The 24,682-nt window shown below is 52.4% G+C and overlaps 1 protein-coding gene across 8 annotated transcripts in view; it reads left to right on the top strand.

Moving 5' to 3' along the window:
* The first annotated feature begins 296 nt into the window (after positions 1–296).
* Positions 297–24,682, top strand: part of LOC122692109 (carcinoembryonic antigen-related cell adhesion molecule 3-like) — a 32,103-nt gene continuing 7,717 nt past the window's right edge. For 4 of the 8 annotated variants that reach the window (XM_043899321.1, XM_043899319.1, XM_043899323.1 and 1 more), the window contains exons 1-3: positions 297–462; positions 1,425–1,784; positions 23,578–23,856. In XM_043899321.1, the coding sequence (XP_043755256.1) occupies positions 399–462; positions 1,425–1,784; positions 23,578–23,856 (703 nt within the window). In that variant the 5' untranslated portion in view covers positions 297–398. Of the gene's footprint in view, positions 463–1,424; positions 1,785–4,108; positions 4,388–8,407; positions 8,674–9,721; positions 9,751–10,072; positions 10,105–10,138; positions 10,300–10,722; positions 10,765–11,023; positions 11,458–20,721; positions 20,878–22,003; positions 22,364–23,577; positions 23,857–24,682 lie in introns of those variants that run through there. The other 4 variants (XM_043899325.1, XM_043899324.1, XM_043899326.1 and 1 more) reach the window with 4 other exon arrangements.

The following is a 24,682-nucleotide window of genomic DNA, read 5'->3' as shown; positions in this document are numbered from 1 at the left end:
TGTGTGTATGTATAGGTGTGTATATGTAGGTGTGTGTGTAGGTATGTGTGTGTATGGGGGTGTGTGTGTAGGGGTGTGTGTAGATGTGTGTGTGTGGGTGGAGAATCACTGCTCTAGAAGACAGGACTCAGCAGAGCTCAGGGAATAGAAACACAGACAGAAGGGGAAGGGGGCGGGGCCACTAGGGAGGGAAGGATGAGCGGGGAGGGAGTGGGAGGGGCCTGCGCAGAGGCCCCGCCCCCAGGCCACGTGACCCCGCCAAGTGCTCCTGCCCCGGGAGGAGGCCCAGCACAGAGCGGGAAGGACAGCAGAGCTCACACAGCGACTGCAGGGCCTGTGAGCGTTTCTGGACCGGAAGTTCTCCTCACAGAGAGAGGGACCAGCACACAGCAGGCCCCATGGAGCCCCCTTCAGGTCCTGCAAGCAGGAGGCGTGTCCCCTGGAACAGGCTCCTGCTGGCAGGTGAGAGGGGACAGTTTTCAAGGAGTGGGCAGAGACTGGAGAACAAGAGACTGGCTGGTCTCTGAGGGAGACGGGGCTCTGAGAGGAGACAGAGGACTTCTGTTCAGACCTGAGGGCAGAGGGTGGGGAGCAGGGAGGGTCGGGGGCTCAGCCCCAGGAGGCTCTCCATGAACTAGAGTTGGTGAGGGGCAGGAAGACCTCAGATGGTGTAGGTTTTACAAGTTATTCTTCACTGAATAGAAATTGTTGAAAACTGATGCCAGTAACAATGATTTATATCTGGGTGTCACTACAGATAAATACGTAACCAAGACAGCAAACATGGTTCTTACCCGGCACCCTTAGAAACTGACAGACCACCAGGCTGTGGAATTCCTGGGAACACTCTTTCCTTCACCTCCAGGAATTAATATGTAGAACCTGGTCCAGGCCCTGGGTTACAACCAGGATCAGACAAGCCCCTGCCCTCATGAAGCCCACACTCTGTGGGGAGGAAGACAGACAAGCAGAGAGATCTAGAATATGCTGACAGGTGCTGACAGGCATCATGCAGGAACCAGACAGGGAAGGGTCAGCAAGTGAACACGGAGGGTCTTTCGAGCAGGTGGTCAGGTGGAAGGGGCAGCTCCCAAGAGGCCCCTGAGTGTGAGCAGGCGTGTGAGGGCAGCAAGGGAGTGAGCCGGGGGACAGCTGGGGAAACAGAGGAAATACAGAGCCCAGAGGGGCTGAAGTGATGGGGGTCATGCTGCTGACCTTGAACCAGGAGGACACACACAAACACACACACATACATATACCCAGGTACACTTACACACATGTTCACACACATGCAAACACATGCACACACATACACACACACACCAAGGCTGAGGGATGAAGAGACCTGCTCAGGACCCAGGGCACCATTCCCACCGCAACACACAGGTCAGAACATTAACTGATTTCTCTTTCTTCCCTCCTAGTCTCACTCTTAACCTTCGGGACCCCGCCCACCACTGCCCAGCTCACTATTGAAGTGGTGCCCCCCCTTGCTGCAGAAGGGACAGACGTTCTTCTACTTGCCCACAACGTGACAGGGAATCCTTTAGGCTATACCTGGTACAGCGGAGAAAGGGTAGAAAACAGGCAGCTGATTGCATCATATAGAGCAGACACTAATGTAACTACCAAAGGGCCTGCACACAACGGTCGGGAGACACTTTACCCCAATGGAACCCTGCTGATCCAGCACGTCACCCAGAAAGACACAGGATCCTACACCCTGCTCATTTTAAAGAATGATTTACTGACAGAAAGACAGACTGGACACCTCCACGTACACCGTGAGTACTTCCTCTCTGACCTCGGGGTCTTGTGGAGGGGTGAATTCTGCTCTGACAGACCCGGATGTTGCTTTCATCCCCCTCTGCATTATTTCTCGTGTTGGGGTTTGAACATTCAGTGCAGGACACACACAGTGAAGACAAACTCCAAAGGGTCAGAAATGCTTTCCTGCAGACACTGTGTAGAAAGAAGGATGGTCTGATGGAGGAATTCAGCAGAGGGAGAGCACTCTCAGTCCAGCCCCTGGGTCCCTCCCTGCGACCATGACCCTGAGGAAGACCCTATAGGACTCAGGGAAGGCCCTGGCCTTTGGGCCCCCAGGGATCCTCACAGACAAGCTCAGTCCCAGGAAGCCCCTCCCAGACTCTGTCCCAGGGCTCCTGCCTCCAGTGACACTGGGAAGCCTGCGCCACATCCCTAGGCTCCTGAGCTTGGCACCAGCCAGGGCTCAGCCCCAAGAGCCACCTGTGCGCAGGGGCACAGCCTGGTCCTGCTCCTGAGACTCAGCACGGAGATCACACAGGCACAAGGTGCCGAGGAATCAGCCAGATGCCCTGGGGGACTTGGAGACTCCAGAGAAATCTCCGCAACCCCAGAGAGGAACGGAGGAAGGAAGACACTCCTGGCAGCTCCTCGTCCCCCAGGGTGCAGCCGAGGGAGCTCTCTCCTTAGACTGGATTGTGAAAACCAGGAGAGATGCCAGGTGGTCTCTGAATCCCACCCAGTTCTGTCCACCACTAAACGCTGCTGCACAATCAACCCCCGAGGAAGTCTGTGCTTCTCCCAGACATAGAGCAGCAGGTGGCCTCACACTCTCTGAGCTCAGATCGCCATGCATTTGTCTTGCCATACACAAACCTGCCTTATTCTTTAAAGACTCTGTCTGGCTGAGAGGCGAAGGATGCCAGTTTTGTTTAAAGATGCTTTTAGAGGAGCGAAAGGTATAAAGAAAGTGAGAGTGTTAGTCGTTCAATCATGTCCGACTCTTTCCTACCCAGTGGACTATAGCCCACCAGGCTCCTCTATCCATGGAATTCTGTAGGCAAGAATATGGACTGGGTGGCAATTTCCACCTCCAGGGGATCTTTCTGACCCAGGGATTGAACCCAGGTCTCCTGCACTGGCAGGCAGATTCTTTACTGTCTGAGCCACCAGAGAAACTCAGGGGTCTGTACTCTCTGTTATTTCCACTGTGGTGCTACCCACACCCGTCATCACCAGCAATAACTCCAACCCCTGGGAGCACAAGAACACTGTGGTGTTAACATGTGGATCTGAGACTCAGAACAGCTCCTACATGTGGTAGATCAACAGTCAGAGCCTCTCCAGCAGCACCAGGCTGGAGCTGTGTGAGGACAGCAGGATTCTCACTGTGGTCACTATGACAAGGAAAGACACAGAACCCTAAGTGTGTGAAGCCCGGAACCCAGTGAGTGTCCGCCACAGTGACCCATTCACCCTGCAGGTCCTCTGTGCTTGTGTGGTCCAGGCCGACTGGCTGAATCTACAGTGCAGAGGCCAGGCCGTACCCATCCCTCTCAGGTCTGAGTACATGGGCCGTCACCCCTGGACACCCAGAATGGACATGACTTCCTGTCCCAGGCACGTCCAGGCAGGTCCACCTTGAATAAAGACACGGAGGGGATGGGCTGCTCTCTCTTGGTGCCTGAGGATCACCAGAATATGATAGGAGAAACAAACTAATATTTCAGGCTCACAATGAGTGAGCATGAAGGGTAATGATTGCAAAATTTTCAGACAAGTGTATGAACAGCTCAGAACTCAGGGGCCCTAATACAGACCAGGAACTTCCCTTCCCTCTGATTGCACCATGTGTGGCTTTATGCTCTTTTGCTCCAAATGATGTGGACACCCCACCACTTCCCCCTTAGATTCCTCTTACCATCCAGAGGGAAACCTCAATCTTTCCTGCCACACAGCCTCTAACCCAGCCACACAGTGCTCCCGGCTTGTCAGTGTGAGGCCCAGGTTCTCTTTATTCCCGTCATAACATGTACTCTCAGATCCTACACTCCCTGATTGGCCTGGATAGCCCCACAGTCAGAAAATCAAGGTTCCCAAGGCTGATACTGCAGAGCTGTCCAATATTAGAGTGTTGTCCCAGCAACCAGGCAGGGGTCGCCCTGGTGTGATCTGGGGGTCAGAGGAGATGTGCGATCATCTCTCCCATTGTCACCTGTCAGAGACCCAGGGCCTTCCTTACAGGCGCCTGTACAGAGGTCACTGGGCCCCGAGACTGAGGAGGGAGCATGGCCCAGGCCCCTGACCCACTCTCAGCAGTCACCCCTCTGTCTCTCCACAGACCCAGTGGCACGGCCCTCCCTCCAAGCCAGCAACACCACAGTCGCAGAACATGAGGGTCCCGTGGTCCTGACCTGCCTCACAGATGAGACTGGGGTCTCCATACGCTGGTTCTTCGAAGGCCAGAGTCTCCTCCTCACAATGGGGATGACACTGTCCCTGGACAATAGCACCCTCACCATAGACCCCGTCAGCAGAAAGGACGCCGGGGATTATCAGTGTGAGGTCTCCAACAGGGGGAACTCCAGAAAAAGTGACCTGCACAGGCTGAGTGTGACCTGTGAGTAACCATCATTGCCTCCTGTGTTAGTCATTCAGTGGTGTCCAACTCTTTGTGACACCACGGACTTGAGCTCACTTTGTCCATGGGATTTCCCAGGAATGAATCCTGGAGTGGGTTGCCATTCACTACTCCAAGGGATCGTCCTGACCCAAGGATCGCACCTTGTCTACTTCAGTGCAGGCACTGTTTTCCATATAAGCCACCAGTGAAGACCATTTTAACCTGGATAATCTTCCTTTATTAATTCCACCAGGAATTAGCCTATCATCTCATTTCCTTCACTTCAAGCAATTGGAATGTGTGCTGTCTCTCCCCTCCTCATCCCCTGATTTCTCCTGGCCCTCTGCTGTGAAGCCTTGTTCCCAAGACCATTGGAAGCAGCACTAAAGTCAGTACCTGGGACTTCCTGGGCAGTCAGTGGTTAAGACTCCACCTTCCACTGCAGGGGTTGCCGTGTCCTCCTCCAGGGGATCTTCCCCACCCAGGGACTGAATCCGTGTCTCCTGTTGGTCAGGCGGGTTCTTTACCACTAGTGCCACCTGGGAAGCCCCAGTGAGTCATGAAGCCTAAATCTCCTTTTTCTTGTGTGTACAATGGTGTTTATGAGGCACTTTGTAGAGCTTTGTGAATACGCACTTCAGTGAAGGTGGGAATCACAGCAGATGTGTCTTCAGGCAGTAAGTGTTCAGTGTGTTGGTTTGCACTGTTGTGATTACAGGCTTGCTGTCACATTCAACTCCAGGTCCCTCCACTTGTCTTTCTTAGTTGCACCGTCGTCTCTACAGTGGAAGCAACACCATTTCCTCACAGGATGGGCGGTGGTCATGTGTGGTGAGAGATGGGGGCCTTGAGGACTGTGATTTGCGAAACGTAAACTCCCATGATTCTGTGTTGCCTGTTGGTCGGTTAGGTCTCTGCTTACAGTGCTGTCATGTTCCCTAGTTTCTCACTGACATTCTCTCGGATGCTGTGTCCATTATTGAAAGTGGGGTGTTGTAGTGTCACTGTTATGGCAGAGCTCTTTCTCCCCTCAATCCTGTCCATTTTTGATTCACAACTCTGGTGGTGTTAGGTGCATAATGCTTATAATTGTTTGATTTCCTTGATGGATGGAAACTCTTCTTGATATGTAAGGTCCTAATGTCTCCTGCAGGCTTTTTTGGCTTAGAGGTGATTATATCAGACACTCATACAGCCACCACAATTCTCCTTTCTTGACTATTTGCATAAAATATCTTTTTCCTCACTTCAACCTTCTATGTCTTTGTATCTAAAGTGAGTCTCTTGAAGAGAGTAAAGAGAGGGTTATAATTTTTATCCATTCTGTCAATCTCTGCCTTTAATTTGAAGGTTGAGGCTACCTATCATTCAAATACTTCCTGATAAGAAAGAGCTTCTGCCATCTAGCTACTTGCCATATGTCCTCCATGCTTTATTCATTAATTCCTCTATTACTTCCTGTTTGGGATTTAGGTGATTTCCTTTCATATGTGTCATTTTGATTCTATTCTTCCACTTTCCAATGTATTCCAGTTCTTTTCTTAGTGCCTAACTTGAAGATGACAGTTATATCCTAAACATATATCTATCGAGTTGACATACCAACTAGATTCTATGATGTATAATACAGTGTGCTCCTATACATCTCCATTCCCCCCATTCTGTACACTTATTGTCATATATTTCAGCCATCCATATACAATGTATGCTGATTGTATAAATTTATAAATATTGTTTCATGCAATACCTTTGAAATAAAAAACAAAAATAAGCGATTGCATAAAAGACAATAATACTAGCTTAAATAAGATAGCTACCTACCGTGTCCCTTTGACCACTGTTCTTCATGTATTCCTATGGCTCTGTGTTACAGTGTAATGTTTGTTCAGTCATCTTAAAGGATTCCTTTTACATTTCATATATGCCATGTCTCCAAGGAATAAACTCCCTCGACTGTTGTTTATCTGGGAAAGTCCAAATTTGAGCTTCATTGAAGGAGAGTTTCTCTGTACATTGCTTTCCTGGTTGACAGTCTTCTTTATACGACTTAAATCAGGCATCTCAGTACCTTCTGGCCCTGGCCTCTGATGTGAAATTTGCTTTTCACCTTATTGAAGATCCACCGTACGTGATAAGTCACTTCTCTCCTGCTGCGTTTTTCACTTCCTCTTTCCCTCGGTCTTTCAACAATTTGACTATAATGTGTCACAATATCTATATCTTGAGTTATCCTTTTTTGGAGTTCCTTAACCATCTCTAGTATGTGATCTCATCTAGTTTGGGAAGTTTTAAACCATTACATTTTTATATCTTTTTTCATTGCATTTTTCTCTCTCTTCTACTTCAAGAACTGCCACACTGCATGTGTTTGTCCACTTGATGGAGTTCTGCATAATACTTTGCCTGGAGTCAGTATTCATCAATTTTTTTCCTTTCTACTCCCCAGTCTGAATAACTTCTTTTTTTCCTATCTTCATGTTTACTGATTCTTTCCTCTACCTGCTCAAATGTGATGAGGAGTCTCCCTTCTAAGTTATTGTTTTCAGTTCTTTTACTTCAGCTCCAGATTTTCTTCGACCCTGTTTAAGTAATTTAACAGTGAGGAAGAACACATCTTACTTGAGAAGCAGGTTCTCCTCAGACCTGCCCAATATGGAGACAGCCAGCCTCCCACACTAAGGACTCCAGTGCTTTAGACATGGACCTTGATTATATAGCTACCCAGGTCAATCTCAGACAAGCACATTAGGAGTAGAAAACCACAGCAGAGAGGAGGCTGGTTTTGGACCCTGAGATGGAAGGCTCATCCCAAGGAGCTCTTAGATGGGACGAATCGAAGAACTGGACTTGTCCTCACGTTTGATGTATCCTCTACCCTCTCTAGGGGCTTCTCAGGTGGGGCTAGTGGTAAAGAACTAAAGAACCTGCCAGCCAATGCTGATGCAGGAGACTAAGGGATGCAGGTTTGATCCCTGGGTCAGGAAGATCCCCTGGAGGAGGAAATGGCAACCCACTCCAGTATTCTTGCCTGGAGAATTCCATGGACAGAGGCACCAGTCCAGATGATCAGGAACCACAGACAAAGGTCATACTCTTTGGTAGTCACTCGCTCCCTCTTAGAAATCCCATGAGCCTTCCAATCTGGGTGCAAACAGACCAAGTGATATGGGGACATGCATCCAATGGTCAGTGAATCGATGAGCAGAGTTTACGGATCACTGAGAAGATGATGCTGTCCCAGACAATCAACGGTGTCAGGACAGAGAATGCAGGGTCCCACCTGTGTAGGGTCTCCTCCCAGTCGGAGTCTGCAGATGTGACCCCAGCTCCCCAGATGAGCACTCTAAGTGACCCTCAACACCTCTACATCTTCCCTTGTAATTTCACTGGAAGTGGGTGTGTAATGAATGCAAATAATGAGGATGTAGTCTCCTTTCAGAGCCTGTAGAACAATGTATTTAATTAATTATGCAAAACTTAGCTAATTTTGTCATAGTTTGGTTATTATTTGTGAGAATTGTTTGACTGTAGGCAAAGCACTGGATCTTGTGCCTCAGTTTCCCTGTCTGTAAAGCTGGAGAAGAAGAGCTGGATCTTAGGGCTGCTGTGAAGATGTTCACTAGGAAGTGAATGAGATTAAAATTCTTCCCTGGGTACCTACACAGAGTCAGCATGCAAGGTGATATTTTGGTTTTCAACGTTTTGGGTTTTGGCTCTAGAGTTAAACAAGTTGGTTACATTTTTGATTCATCTGGTCCTAATTCTATGACTTCCATTCCTTTATTGAAGCATGTGTGTCTCAAATCTATGAATGCACAGCGGGGATGACAACCCCTCCCTCGTGGGGATGGAAAGATCAGAACAAATGGGTGTGAAGAGGACACTGATGAGAAAACACACAGACCTCAGAGCATTTCCTTCCTCCTAACCAGGACGTCTCCCTGTAAGGCTCCTCGGGATATTCCCTCCAGTGAACTCGGACCCCACTTCCCCTCTCTCTTTCTCTCCTGCTTTCAGGGCAAGAAAACAGCCAAGCGCTCAATGTGGGCACCATTGTTGGCATCGTGATTGGGCTCCTGCTTGTGCTGACACTGACGGCTGCCCTGGGATGTTTCCTTTTCCTTCACAGGTACAGTGGCACTCCCAGATTCTGCTCCTGCCCCCAGGTTGACCCAGGTCCTAGAGGAAGGACACTCCATCCTCCCATTCTCGGCCTGGATCTCCAGGACCTCCCCACTGCCCCGTGGATATTCTCTCTGATCCTTCAGTTCCTCCCTCACCAGGTATTGACCTGTGGCGGCTTCCTTAACACCACCCTCATTTATTTTGTTATTTAGTCGAGAAGTTGTGTCCAACTCCATTCCCACACCATGGACTCCACTGTCCATGGAATTTCCCAGGCAAGAATACTAGAGTGGGTTGCCATTTCCTTCTCCAGGGACTCTTCCTGACCCAGGAATCGAACCCACATCTCCTGCATTGGCAGGTGGATTCTTTACCTCTGAACCACCAGAGAAGCCTCATCTATCAGTTAACACAATTAAGACCCCTCCTTGTCCTAGTTCCCTATATGTAGGCTGGCAGGTTGTAGGTACTCAGAAAAAGGTATCTCTTCCCATATGTTTAAATCCAGCTACTCTGATGAGGGGCTGTCACAGGGCCAGGATCTGAGGGTCGTCCTCGCCAAGTCCTCACTTGGCCAGAGAATGGAAGTCTGGACAGGCCAAGTGGGGTCAAATGCCCCCACGTGGCCGATGCATTAACAACAGCCCCTGATGCGTGAGACAGAACATCGTGCCAGGTCAGCAGGAGGTGGGATGTCTTTACACTTAAGGTCCAGGTAATGGAGACAGAGGACAAGGCCACTGTCACATTTCAGCATCTCCTGGATGAGGGCAGGTGGCCACAGCAGTGACACTGCACTCAGTGAGATCCCAGAGTCACTGGCTTCCCCCTTCTTCCCCATGCACTGGCCCTGCTCTCTCCACAGGCGTGATGCATCCACTCAGACAAAGCTTTAGATGGATGGATGCCTTTCGCAGAGCCTTGGTCCCTTTGCTGGCCACTTTCTCCTGAACCCTATTAGCCTGTGGTCCTGCCCTTCTGGACTCGGGGCAGATATGGCTTCTTAAGGACTTTCCTCAGCATCCTTGCTGGGCCCTCCCCTCTAAGCAGCCTCTGTGGAGAAAGGAGGTGTCCAGCCTCTGCTTGGACATAGGGATCCTCCTGTCCCATGTTCTGACAACAAAGCCTTGACCTCCCTCTACACTCCTCACAAATAAGCCTCTTGCTTTTTTTTTTTCCTAACCCCGGTTGCCTGCACCACAACAGAGGGAACTGGCCTCCAGCGTCCACCTCGGGTGAGTGTCTGTTCAGCCCAGGACAGCGGGGAGCCCCGGTCAGGCCCTGCCGCGTCTCTTCCTGCCTGCCACCCCCAGGGTCTCTGGTCCTTTCTCTGGGGCTTCAGAACAGGGGACCCCTAATGCCTAGGCTGCTTGTCCTAAGGCTTGTAATCCTGACAGGCCCCCTCGCCCTCTCTGGGGCTTGAAATTGCCAGAGTGTCTCTCCCTTCATGGGGCTCTTCCTCCCATAGTTCACCAGAAGGTGGACATCCAGCCTCTCCTCGGAGAATGGGCTAAGCTTCCTCACACGCCCAGTGCTAAGTTGTATTTCTTCTCCCAGGACGTGGTCCCTCTGGCGGCTCTGTCTCCCAGGTAAGTACATCCCTTCCTTGTCTCTTCTCCCCAGCGTCCGCGCTTCACAGTCTCGGGGCAGGGGGACTGTGCAACTCTGAAGCACTGTGAGACACCCTTCACTCGAGGGCAGTTGAAAATCGCTCAGTCGTGTCTGACTCATGTGACCCCATGGACTGTAGACCGCCAGGCTCCTCTGTCCATGGATTTCTCCAGGCAAGAATACTGGAGTGGGTTACCGTTGCCTTCTCCAGGGCATCTCCCTGACCCACGGATCGAGCCTCGGGCTCCACATCGCAGGCAGATTCTTTGCCTTCTGAGCCACCAGGGACGCTCATGAAAGTAGTTAGGACATGGCAAGTCCCACCAAGCTGGGAGCTGGATGCGCTTCAGGGGCATGACCACCCACCACCTCATCCTGAGGCTGCCCTGGTCCCCTGACTTGACCTCAGGAGAACCTTGGAGTTGAGCCAGGAAGAGAGTGGGCATGGGATCATCAGTCAGGGGAGCCAGGCTAACAAGGGTGGCAAACAGGGCCCCGATAGGATTTGCGGTGGGGGCTGCAGGCTTGGAGATGGCTGCACGGGAGAAATGACTCTCCTTCCCTCTTTCCCTATGCCCGTTCTCTCCCGTGCCCAGGCCTCCCTACCTGATGCCAGATCACCAGCTCCCATCTACCAGGTGAGTGTGGGGATCCACGGTCTGGTCCCATATGCCCATGGGGCTCAAGAAATGCCCCTTGCACACCTGGCTGTGCTTGGAGTTCCAAGAAATAGCAGGAAAGATGGGAAAAGGGATGAAGAAGAGGGAGGTCTGTGCCAGAAACCTCTGATAAAACCAGACCCCCACAGAGCAGCCCTGGGGGACCCGGGGCCGGGAATCCCTGGTAAGTCATCTGAGAAGGTTACATGAGCTCCAAGGCATTGGTTTTCTTTTGCAGGAATTACTACGCCCCGACACAGATGTTTACTGTCAAATCAACCACAAAGCAGATGTGGGTCGTTAGTTCCTCCAGACAAGTCTCCTTACGGACTGTGGGAAAGAGCTTACCTGAGACCCAAGACCCGAGTGAGGTCAAGAGGTGGAGCCTGAGGCAGAGAACCAGCTCTGAGACCTGAGGCTATTCGGGAACCTGGGGCCAGGCTCAGGGTCCTCCTGGATTCCTGGAGACCCTGACAGGCTGCCCTGAACCCTGGATGGACCAGAACTCAGACTGCAGCTCCCAGAGTGGGGGGAGGTTTCACCAGGGCAAGAGACTGGCCTGTGACCCACTGTGACCAGCTGAGAGATCTGCATAAAGAGCACTTTCCTTCCCCTGCTTGCAAAATGTACTGCCCTTGAGTCCTGTCCAGCAAGAAATTCACCCGAATCTCTGCTCCCGTTTCTCCATGGTCCCACAGGGAAAGTATTAGCTCTGGTTACCTGACCTCCCCATCTATTCCCTGTGGGAAAGCAAGGGGAAGGCTGTGAGAATGGAGGTGGGGGGCATGCTAGCAGGAAAGGAGGGTCACCAGACCCTTCGCAGCCACACGGGCACTCGGCAGTCCTCACACGGCCCTGGGGTCCCAGACACCTCCCAGTGCTTGCTCACTTGGAATGGAGTCTCTGGAGCACAGAATGTGGGGCCACCTGAGACCCACTAGAACACGAGTCAGGAAGGAAGGAAGAGTCGTGTGTGAGACACATATTCTGGGTGAGGCCCCTGTGCAGCCTCTTGGCATCCTGAGCGCTCTGGTCCTCCTCACCAGGCCCTGCTGGCCCCAACTGGTGGCTGCCTCCAATGAGTTTTTGTTGTTCAGTTGCCAAGTTGTTTCTGACTCTTTGGGACCCCATAGACTGCAGCACCCCAGGCCTCCCCATCCTTCACTGTGCCCTGGAGTCTGCTTCAACTAATCTCCACTGAGTTGGTGATGGGGCGGGAACTTTTGTCTGTCCACAGATCCAGGATCCAGAATGCCTTCTCTATCCGTGGGTTTCTGTCGTTTCCCTAAGGGCCTGAGCCCTGAGGTCATCGTTCCCTCTGGGGGGACAGAGGAGCAATCAGAGTCACGGAAAGGAAGGACCCAGAAGCCATGCTCTGAGCAAGGCCCTCCCAGGAACTTCCCGTGACCTCTGTCCACTTCCTGTTGGTTTCCACTTTGTTCTCCAATGTGGGTCATGAGGCTACCACACACACACACACACACACACACACACACACACACACAGACACACACACACACACAGACACACACACACACACACACACACACACACCCCTAAGGGTGGAGTTGCAGGGCTCTACCTAAAAATCCACCTGGCTACCACGGCAAAGGGCCCACCTGTCTCCTCCTCAAAGTGTCCCAAGGGCCTTTCTGCCCGCATCTCACCTGAAGCCCCCACCACACACCTGGGCTAACAGTTCTCAGTCTCTCCCTGAGGTCCCTGGGATAGGTGCTGTTCTCATATAGGTCCACTCAGATCAGGTCCCCACACTTGCACAAATAAAGCTGGTGTGTGCACTAAGGCACAGAACCCACATTTGATAAGCATGCTCGGCCAGTGGCAAGTGTCATTTGTGCTGAGAGGAGATGAGAGGTAAGAGAAACCACCTGCAAAGCTTCCGATCATGATTTAGGTCTAAATTACTCCTTATCCTCCAGGCACACAGTCCTGGATTAGACAAGGTCACACCTCAAGACCATCCTATCAGGCTGTAACAAATGACCACAAATTGAATGGCACAAATCTACGCAAATCAAGGTGTCAGTATGACCCTGTTCCTTCTGGATTCTACAGACAGTTCATTTCCTTGCTTTTCGAAGCTGTGAGAGGCTGCCTCCTTTCCTGGGATTGTGGCCCCTTCCTCCATATTCAGTGCCAGCAGTGGAACATCTTGAAGTCTCCCCAAACTCTCCTTCCATCATCCCATCTCCTCTGGCTCTGCCTCTCCTGCCTTCGTCTTTCATTTATAAGGAATATTATGAAAGTATTGGGCTCAGCCAGATATATTCTCACCATAATCTCCCAGTCACGTGATCTGAATGTCTTCCGTAGGTTTCCTTAATCTTGGGGCACATTCTTGGATTGTGGGCTTGAGCTTGTGGACATCTCCTAGGGCTCTGTGCTCTGTCCACCACTCCTCTCAAGGCAGTGGTCATCGTCTTCCCTCCCTCAATGTGCCCTGGGCAGCTTGGACTTTGTCATGCTCATGTGGGGTCACGTCCTGCCATGACGTCCGCAAAAATCTCACTGGCCCTAGGCCTGGAGATCGAGGCCAGTCCACACTCCCTGCAGCAATCCCCACCTCTTCTTTTCTGTGAAGTGAAACTTGCTCAGTCTGTCCAACTCTTTGCAACCCCATGGACTGTAACCCTCCAGACACATCTGCCATGGGATTCTCCAGGCAAGAATACTGGAGTGTGTATCCATTCTCATCTCCGTAGGCTCATCAAACCCAGGTCTCCCACATTGCAAGAAGATTCTTTACTATCTGAGCCACAGGGGAGCATCTTCTTCACTAGCAATGCCCAATTTTTCAGAATGAAAAGAAAGCAGATATGACTCAAAGACCACAGCTCCCAGCCCCTAGGCAGCCTGTGTTGATCAGCACCATGGATAGTGTCTCTGCTGTGCTCATCCCAGGGGCTGCGGCAAGAAGGGCTCAATGGGAAGGGACGGCTGGATATCCTGCTGATTTCTATTCTATAAGAAAGATGAAAATAGGAGGAGGTGTTCAGGGATAACCTAGTTTGCTCTAGTTTATCAATCGGGAGCAGTTTCTCCTGTCTGTGTATTAGTTGAATCTGCACCCATGATAACTCCCGGGTGAATGATCCTGCACCTGGAGGGTGTCCCCAAGGAGGCTGAGAAGTAACTCTGGCCTCTCAGAGTATCTCCCCGCCACTGAGTGTCAGATGACCGTCTTGTCTACAACTTGGAGGGAGCGTTTCATGATTAAGTCCTGACCCTTGGTACCTGACCTTGGAGACAGCCATCAGCTAGCCTGGAGGCCCCCTGAGCAAAGCCTCCTATTCCCTCATTCCCCAAATGATCCCCCGCGGCCCAGGGAGCAAGGCTGAGCAGCAGGCCTGGGCTACCCTCCCAGCTCCTCCAGGCCGAGCCCTGAGCCAGTAGCAGGGCGTTTGCCATCTCTCCGTGCTTCCAACAGAGCACGGGTCCTGCTGAAGGACAAGTGGGGCCTGAGACCACTCTCCAGGGTACAGTCCATCACCTGAGGGCTCCTCCATCTGCCTGTGATCCCCAGGGAAGAGAAGGAACTAGGGCTCCCACAGTCACCCCAAATTCCTCTTCTCCATAAATGTACCATTGACAGGGGTAAGTCTGACACCCAAACCCAGCACTACACTTCCCAAGGGCTCAGGTCTAAGCCATCTAGCATCCCAAACAGTCACGCAAAATGCTCGGTTTTACCCACGATAATGGTCACTTGGGTCCCAGGGCCCTCTCCTATCTTCCATGGGGACAGACTCTGCAGGAATCACCTGGGCTCAGGTGCACCACCTGTGGAACCATGGTGTTTAAACAGAGCAGCAGAAGGAGCTACTGAGGGTATCTCAGGGGTCCTGGCATCTGGTCAACCACAGAGGCACAGCCAAAGGACTTCGTGATAAGATGAATGGAAGGATGGGTAGGGGATAAAGGAGGGATGTGGGCAGGGAGATGGGCATATGGACACACGTGCTATCTCCTCACAGAATTTTCCCATAAAGGGTGAGGATGCTGGAAATAGACATTCTCCTATACTCCCCCTGCAAATGCAGTTTAGTGGATACAGTGACATTCAGCGTGCACACCTGTTGACCAGGACTCCAGTTCTAAGAGGAACCCTGAGCTGGGAGCTCGGACATGGAAGGATTCACCTGTCCTGCTTCTGCTGAGTCCACTGGCCAGCTCCAGGCCTGGTGCAGGGAGTTTCATACCTGTGTGCCGAATGAATGAGCTCCTGGATCATACTCCACAGGGGTGGAGATTTGTGGTGAGGTGTTCACTGCAGAGCTGATGGTCAGTGTGAAAGGCAGGATACTCGCTAGTGGCTGTCTAGACTGAAAACAAATTTGCAGTGCCGTCACCCAAATGGCAGAGCAGGTCCTCAGCCTGTGGAAAACCAACGTTTCAGTGGGGTCCTGGATGTTTGAGAAAGAAGGACATGAAAAGAACACCTGACAACTTTGGGAAAAACATTTAATTCTGAACTATTCTTATTATTTTTATTTTGTTTTAAATTTCTGGCTGCACTGGGTCTTCATTGCTTTTCCAGTGGTTTTCTCTAGTGCAGTGAGCAGGGGCTACTCTTCGTTGTGATACACCGGCTTCTCATTGTGGTGGCTTCTCTACTCCCGAGCATGGGCTCTAGGCAAGTAGACTTCAGTCATTGCAGCTCGTGGTCTCTGGAGCACAGACTCAGTAGTTCTGATGCATGGCTTTAGTTGCTCAGAAGCAGGTGAAATCCTCCTGATCAGGGATCAAGTCCATGTACTGTGCTTTGGCAGGCGGAATCCTATCCACTGAGCCACCAGGAAAGTCCTCTAAACAATGCTTAACTTGTAGGCAGACACTGGTTCATCATGGCCACCCCACACATGAGGTTTCCATATTTGAGTATGGGTAAATAAACAAGAGATGTATGTCATACTTTTTGAATATACAGACACACAACCATCAGCTCTGTGTTCACTAGCCCTGCAGACACACATCCACCTGCTCTGTACTCACTAGCCCTGATGCTGGGACTTTGGCAGCAGGCCTGTCACTGACATTGTGGTTCTTCTAGTTGCTAAGTCATGTGCAACTCTTTGGCGACCCCATAGACTGTAGCCCGCCAGGCTCCTCTATCCATGAGATTTCCCAGGCAAGAACACTCCAGTGGTTTGCCATTTCTTCTCCAGGAGATCTTCCTGAGCCAGAAATCAAACTGGGTCTCCTGAATGGGCAGGATGATTCTTTACCACGGCGCCCCCAGGGAAGCCCATGTTGCTGAAAATCACTTGTTCAAACCCATGCAATTTACAGCACCAACTGTGAACCCTAATGGAAGCTATGGAAGCTGGGTCATTTTCATGTATCCATGTGGGTTCATCAATTGATAAAATGTACACCTCGGGTGTGGAAGGCCGAATATGGAGGAGGCCCTACACTTGTGGGCAGCAGGTCCTAAGAAAACTTGTACCTTCCCTTACTTCTGCTGTGAACCTAAAGCTACTATAAAAGATAACCTTTAAGACAACTGACCTGCCCTGGCACCAACCCTAATCAGGCTCAAGGAAGATGGAGATTCACCTTTGAAACTTCAAATATCAAAAGGTAAAAAGAAGTAAAAACAATCTAATAATTAAATTAGAATGCTAAAGAGGCCATTAGATCCTAATAATTCAGTTACTACAATCATACGGGGTGACAGGGAAGCTGAGGCCAGAGATAGCGTGCTTGATCCCTGTGTCCCTTTTGCTGAAAGAATCTCTGATCAGGGGCCGATGGAGAAGCCCCACCTTCCTTCCCACCATGAAGACCAGGTCCCCTGATGGGGGCAGAGATAGAGAAGGCGGAAAGAGGAGGTTCAGAGTCACCACACCACCCCTGGTCTTCCAATTCCACCTGGCCCTGCCCCATGGGGAAGACACTAAGGGGTCAAGGGAGAAAAGGAAATGCAGCCTTTGCATGTCCACATGGACCCTCTGGCACAGGCGGGGAACAAGGAGGTTTCCTCACCCTCCTCCTACTTACAGATGCTCCAGTCCTGCCCCAGGGCTGAGAATGTTGCAACTGGATCCTCTTCTACAAAGAGAAATTGGCCTGGTATCAGCACAAATCTCAACTGAATGAAATCTTGGAGTGGGGTATATAAGAGAAGATCTTGGATGAGAGAGTTGGAAATTCAGAGTGGGACATGATTCAGCATAAATGACATGTAGTGTTCAAAGGGTTAGTCACTTGGTCGTGTCCGATCCTTTGCGACCTCCTGCCTGTAGCCTGCCAGGATCCTCTGTCCCTGGGGTTTGTAAAATGATATGTAAACACTTGACAAATTCTTGAGCTGTCTTAGGAGAAAACCTGCTTCAGGGCCTTTCCCTTCTATACTCCCCTCCTTGGCCACCAGAGGGCGGCAGAGCTCCTCCACAGTCAGGCGCCTCCACAGGGCTACCCACCTCCTTCCCGCTTAGCAGCTCCCACCGCCCAGCAGCCTCCGACCCTCAGCAACCTACTCCGTCCACGGTCCTCCCCACTCTCCCAGTTCCCCACACTGGACTCTGTCAGCTCCTCCTCCCAGCCAGGCCCACCTGAAGGCCAGACTCCCCTCAGGTAGCTCTGCCCTCTCATCCCCTGTCCTTCTCTGCTGAGGGTCTGCTCACCCTTCACATCTCAGGCAAAAGGTCACTTTCTCAGGGGTGCCTTCCATGATTCGCAGTCCAGCTGAGATTCCATGACAGACTCCGGATGCACCAGACCCTTCCCGTTCAGTCCATCCCTCCATTAAAATTAGCTCCTTATTTCCAGGATTTTCTCTGAGTGTCTGCCTCCCCATCACAAGTCAAGTGTGTTCACCCACGACCCAAGTCTATCCTATTCTCTGGAGTCCAGGACACAACCCACGGCTGACATGTCACACATGCTCAATATACTCTTTAAATAGATAAGGGAATCTACATAACAGAAGCCAGACCCCCATCCCCCTCCCAGAGTGACACCGAGGGGTCAGAGAATATCCCTTGTGGACACAGGGGCCCTGGCATCTGAGTTGGGGGAGACCTGCAAGTGCCCACAGCTGCTCCAGGGCGGGACTCTATTCCTCCCGGAGTCAGGAGGACAGGGGCCTCTTATGTGTGAGGAGGCAGACCTCTACTCATTCCCAGATTATCACACCCACTCCCATCTCTACTCAGGAGAATCTTCTAGTCTCCCCAGAGGGCCTGGGCTAGCAGCTTGATTCCTTCTCCTTCTCTCGGAGACCTGACGTGGCTCAGAATCCTGATCCTCCATCCTAAGGGAGTGACCACAGGGGAGGGGGGAGCCCCAGCGTGAACTCACAGGAATTGGGGAGCAGCTCCTCATCCCAAGGTCCCTGATCTGGGGGGACACCTGTGGTCCTTGGAGACATCTCAGTCCCCCAAAGCATCCTGGGAAAGGAAGGGAACTTCCAGAGCAGCGTGGCACAGGGGAACCCAGCTTCTGCAGTTGCTCCATCTCAGGGGGACTGGGGTCCCGTGGGGGAGGTGGAGCTGCCCCAGGTCCCGGAGCTGTGGGGAGACCGAGAGCAGACCACCGATGGGGACACAGAAAACTAGGGCGCAGCCCCAGTGCTGAGAGGTGGGGAAGGACAGGCCTTCTGGGGTCCAGCCCACAGGCCGCCACCCTCGCCCCAAAGCCCCAGAGACTCCCCACCGACCCTTCCTTTGAAGCCTCAGGGACTGAGAGCTCCTCCTGAGCACACGTCCACCTGGATGGACGGTTCTCCTGCCACTGAACAATGCCCATCGTCTCCCTGGGTTCACTCTGCGCTGGGATGGAGTCGGGAAGTCTGGGGACCCACAGTGACCTGGACCCTGGGTGACAGCCCCTAGTCTGGAGGTCAGCGGCCCCCTCTGCCCAGGGCACAGAGCCGGCTCACACCTTTTGGCGTTTGCACCCCTTGCAGCTGCTTACATTGTCCCCAGGTCTGCTCATGACCTCCAGGGGCCAACATTGGGCTGCACAGAAAATAAACAGGAAATTAACAGGTGAACTTTGCCTTGGCTAAGGAGGTAGAGAAGGAGCCTGATTTCCATCCCTCCCTCTAAACAGCGGTTCCCAACCTTAAGGGCACCAGGGAACGGATTCATGGAAGACAGTTGCGGAGTGGTGGGGGTGATTTGGGGATAATTCAAGCGCATTACAATTACTGTGCACTTATATCTATTATTATTACATCAACTCCACATCGGATCATCAGGCGTTAGACCCCAGGGGACCCCTCCTCTAACAGACCCTCAGGGCCCCTCCTGTGTGCCCACACTACACTGCCCAACCTTCTAGGGGCCCATGGGCAACCATGCCAGCTCCCATCCCTGCCTGGAACCACCCATGGGAAAGATCACAGTGACCTCAGGAAAATCAGCCAGGGTGACAGAGGAGGCCCTATAATGGCAAGGAGGACCTGAACAGTTTCTGAACCAAGGCTCAGGCAACAGGCACAGAGAGGGAGAGTCTCCTGGAACTTGACCCGAGGACCAGGGAGCCCACAGTCAGCCCACCCCTCAGCACCAGCTTCCTCTCTTCCCAGGACACACAGGAAACCTTTCCCTTCTCACCTGCAACCTGCAGCTCCTCCTGACACCCGCTTCTGGGTCTCTGTCCCTGGAGAAGGCAGTGGCAACCCACTCCAGTATTCTTGCCTGCAGAATCCTGTGGACGGAGGAGCCTGGGGGGCTGCTGCCCATAGGATCGCACAGGGTCTGACACAACTGTAGCGATAAAGCCTGCATGCATGCATTGGAGAAGGAAGTGACAACCCACTCCAGTATTCTTGCCTGGAGAGTCCCAGGGATGGAGGAGCCTGGTGGGCTGATGTCTATGAGGTCGCACAGAGTCAGACACGACTGAAGTGACTTAGCAGCAGCAGCAGCAGCGGTCCCAGGAAACAGACGCCAGGCTGGTGACAAGCTAAGGTGGAGGTCAGGCCCCTCTCCAGTCGTCACTCATGTGACCCCTTTCTCTCATCCAGAGTCAGTGTGTTCTTCCTGAGGGGAGTAAAGCAATCTTCTCAGATATTTGAAAACAGGAAGACCCTGGGCGCCCAGCTGGGTTTCTGTGAACGGGAACAATTACCAGCAAAATTTGGAAAGTTTGGATCTGTGCGTTGTGCTGAGAGACCCCAGATCAAAACACAGCAGAGGCCAACACTGGGGTGGGTGGGGCAGCCTAACCGGGGTTCTGGGGTCTCAGTCAGGCTGGGCAAGCACGTGACCTGGGCAGCTGCTGAAACAGCATTTCTAAGGTGTCACCTGGGGGTTTGCAGTCTTCATGAAGCTCCACAGGTGATTCCCTCGCACTGCGGGGATGACGTCCCTGTGACAAGAGTTCCTGACGCACCCCCCACCCCCAGGCTCCTGCTCTGAAGGGAAAAGCCAGAAGGGGATGAAGGAGGGCAGTCTGCATCTGATCCAGATCATGGGGGCCCCGGACCCGGACACCCCAAGGCTGTGATTTTCCAGACAAGGGTGTGTGTGTGTGTGTGTGCATGTGTGTGTGTGTAGGTGTATGTGTGTGTGGGTATGTGTAGGTGTGTGTATGTAGGTGTGTGTAGGTGTCTGTGTGTACCTGTATGTGTAGGGATGTGTGTGTAGGGATGTGTGTGTGGGTGTGTAGCTGTGGGTGTGTGTAGGTGTGTTGTAGGTGTTTATGTGTGTAGGTGTGTGTGTGGATATGTGTGTGTGTGTGTGTGTGGTGTGTGTGGGTGGTGGGTCTGCTCTAGAAGGCAGAGCACTCAGCAGAGTTTGGGGAATAGAAACACAGACAGAAGGGGAAGGGGGCGGGGCCACTAGGGAGGGAAGGATGAGCGGGGAGGGAGTGGGAGGGGCCTTGGCAGAGGCCCCGCCCCCTGGCCACGTGACCCAGCCAAGTGCTCCTGCCCCGGGAGGAGGCCCAGCACAGAGCGGGAAGGACAGCAGAGCTCACACAGCGACTGCAGGGCCTGTGAGCGTTTCTGGACCGGAAGTTCTCCTCACAGATACAGGGGCCAGCAGACAGCAGACCCCATGGAGCCCCCGTCAGGCCCGGCAAGCAGGAGGCATGTCCCCTGGAACAGGATCCTCCTGGCAGGTGAGAGGGGCCAATTTTCAGGAGTGGGCAGAGACTGGAGAACAAGAGACTGGCTGGTCTCTGGGGGAGACTGGGCTCTGAGAGGGGACAGAGGACCTCTGTTCAGGCCTGAGGGCAGAGGGCGGGGAGCAGGGAGGGTGGGGGGCTCAGCCCCCGGAGACTCCATGAACTAGAGTTGGTGAGGGGTGGGAAGACCTCAAATGGTGTTGGTTTTGTAAGTTATTCTTCACTGAGCAGTAATTGTTGAAAACTGATAACAATAATATTGTCTCACCACAGAAAAAGACATAACCAGGACAGTAACCACTGTCCTTACCCGGCACCCTTAGAAACTGACAAACACCAGGCTGTGGGATTCCTGGGAACACTCCTTCCTTCATCCTCAGGTATTAATACCTGGAGCCTGGTCCAGGCCCTGGGGTGTAACCAGGATCAGACAAGCCCCTGCCCTCACGGAGCCCTCGCTCTGTGGGGAGGAAGACAGACAAGCAGAGAGATCTAGAATGTGCTGTCAGGCGCTGACAGGCGTCATGCAGGAACCAGACAGGGAAGGGTCAGCAAGTGAACACGGAGGGTCTTTACAGCAGCTGGTCATTGTTGGGGGCAGCTCCCAAGAGGCCCCTGAGTGTGAGCAGGTGTGTGAGGGCAGCGAGGGAGTGAGCCGGGGGACAGCTGGGGAAACAGGAAATACAGAGCCCAGAGGGGCGGAAGTGATGGGGGTCATGCTGCTGACCTTGAACCAGGAGGACACACACACATACACACGCACAGAAACACATACACACACACACATATACACAAAGACACACACATGTATGCACACACATATATACACACACACACCCAGACACACACACACACACACATGCACACAAAGACACATACACACATATATGCACACACACATATACACACATACACACACCCAGATACATACACACACACACATACACACATACATACACACGCACACACACATATACACATACGCGCACACAGAGCCTCACACAGTATAAAAACACACCAAGGCTGAGGGATGAAGAGACCTGCTCAGGATCCAGGGCACCATTTTCCCATCCCCCACACAGGTCAGAATATTAACTGATTTCTCTCTCTTCCCTCCTAGTCTCACTCTTGACCTTCTGGCCCCCCACCACCACTGCCCAGCTCACTATTGAAACGGTGCCCCCGCTTGCTGCAGAAGGGACGGATGTCCTTCTACTTGCCCACAATCTGCCAGAGAATCCGCTAGCCTATACCTGGTACAGAGGAGAAAGGGTAGAAAACAGCCAGTTAATCGCATCATATAGAGCAGACACTAATGTAACTACCAAAGGGCCTGCACACAGCGGTCGGGAGACACTTTGCCCCAGTGGAACCCTGCTGATCCAGAACGTCATCCAGAAAGACACAGGATCCTACACCCTGCTCATATTACAGTTTGATTTACAGACAGAAAGACAAACCGGACACCTCCACGTACACCGTGAGTGCCTCTTCTCTGACCTTGGGGTGTTGGGTGAGGTGAATTCTGTTCACACACACAGGACTGACAGACCGGGATGGTGCTTCCATCCCCCTCTGCATGGTGTCCTGTGTTGGGGTTTGAACTATTTTAGTGCAGGACCCACGCTGTGGAGACAAACTCCAAAGGGTCAGAATGCTTTCCAGGAACCCAGACCCTGCAGACACAGTGTAGACAGAGGTTCTGTCTGATGGGAGGGACTCAGCCGAGGGAGAGGCCCCTGGGCCCCTCCCTTCTACCTTCACCCTGAGGAAGACCCTGCAGGACTTGGTGAAGACCTAGCCTGAGGGACCCGAGGGATCCTCACAGAGAAGCTCAGCCCCAGGAAGCCCCTCCCAGACCCTGTCCCAGGGCTCCTGCCTCCAGTGACACTGGGAAGCATGTGCCAAATCCCTAGGCTCCTAAGCTGGTCACCAGCAAAGGCTCAGCCCTGAAAGCCACATCCCCGCAGGGATGCAACCTGATCCTGCTTCATGAGACTTTCACATAGGTACAGGGTCCCCAGGCTGTTAGTCAACTGCCCTGGGGGACTGGGAGACTCCAGAGAAATCTCAGCATCCCCAGGGAGGAAGAGAGAGAAGCAGCTCCGGGCAGCTCCTCATCCCCAGGGGTGCATCCCAGGGAACGCTCTCATGAGGCTGGTTGATGAAACCAGGACAGATGCCAGATGGTCTCTGAATCCCACCCAGTTCTGTCCACCAGTAAACGCTGTTGCACAGTCAACCCGCGAGGAAGTCTGTGCTTCTCCCAGACATAGAGCAGGTGGCCTCACACTCTCTGAGCTTAGCTCCACATGCATTTGTCTTGCCATACACAAACCTGCCTTATTCTTTAAAGACTCTGATTGGCAGGCGAAGGATGCCACATTTGTTTAAAGATGTTTCTCAAATAAAAGATAAAGATGTTTCTAGAGGATGCAAGGATATAAAGAAAGGGAAAGTGTTGGTCGCTCAGTCATGTCCCACTCTTTGCTACCCCAGGAACTATAGCCCAGCAGGCTCCGCTGTCCTTGGAATTCTCCAGGCAAGAATACTGACTGGGTAGCAATTCCCATCTCCAGGGGATCTTCCCAACCCAGGGGTTGAACTCAGGTCTCCTGCACTGGCAGGCAGATTCTTTACTGTCTGAGCCACCAGGGAAACTCGGGGGCAGTGTTCTCTCTGTTATCTGCACAGCGGTGCTACCCACACCCGTCATCACCAGCAACAACTCCAACCCCTGGGAGCACAAGGACACTGTGGTGTTAACGTGTGGACCTGAGACCCAGAACACCTCCTACATGTGGTGGATCAACGATCAGAGCCTCCCCAGCAGCACGAGGCTGGAACTGTCCGAGGACAAGAGGACTCTCACTGTGTTCAGTGTGACAAGGAAAGACACAGGGCCCTATGTGTGTGAAGCCCGGAACCCAGTGAGTGTCCGCCGCAGTGACCCATTCACCCTGCAGGTCCTCTGTGAGTATCCTCTGTTCCTGTGTGATCTGGGCTGCCCACGCAAATGAACGCTGCCAGAGCCAACCCATACCCATCCCTCTCAGGTCCGAGTACATGGGCCATCACTCCTGGACACCCAGACTGGCCATGACTTCCGGTCCCAGGCAAGTCCAGGCAGGTCCACCTTGAATCAAGACACGGAGGGGATGGGCTGCTCTCTCTTGGTGCCTGAGGATCACCAGAATATGATGGGAGAAACAAATTAATATTTCAGGCTCACAATGAGTGAGCATGAAGGGTAATGATTGCAAATTTTTCAGAGTATGTGAACAGCTCAGAAAGACCCAGGGGCCCTCATACAGAGCCGGAACTTCCCTTCCCTCTGATTGCACCATGTGTGGCTTTATGCTCTTTGCTCCAAATGATGTGGACACCCCTCCACTTCCCCCTTAGATTCCTCTTACCATCTGGAGGGAAACCTAAATCTTTCCTGCCACACAGCCTCTAACCCAGCCACACAGTGCCCCCGGCTTGTCAGTGTGAGGCCCCAGCAGTACGCCCAGGTTCTCTTTATTCCCGTCATAACATGTTCTCTCAGATCCTACACTCCCTGACTGGCCTGGCTAGCCCCACAGTCAGAAAGTCAAGGTTCCCAAGGCTGATACCGCAGAGCTGTCCAATATTAGAGTGTTGTCCCAGCAACCAGGCAGGGGTCCCCCTGGTGTGATCTGGGGGTCAGAGGAGATGTGCGATCATCTCTCCCATTGTCACCTGTCAGAGTCCCAGGGCCTTCCTTACAGGCGCCTGTACAGAGGTCACTGGGCCCCGAGACTGAGGAGGGAGCATG

This window comes from Cervus elaphus, chromosome 4 (assembly GCF_910594005.1).
Source record: "Cervus elaphus chromosome 4, mCerEla1.1, whole genome shotgun sequence".
Lineage (NCBI taxonomy): Eukaryota > Metazoa > Chordata > Mammalia > Artiodactyla > Cervidae > Cervus > Cervus elaphus.
Note: the sequence above shows the minus strand (reverse complement) of the source record. Positions and strands in the feature narration are given on the sequence as shown.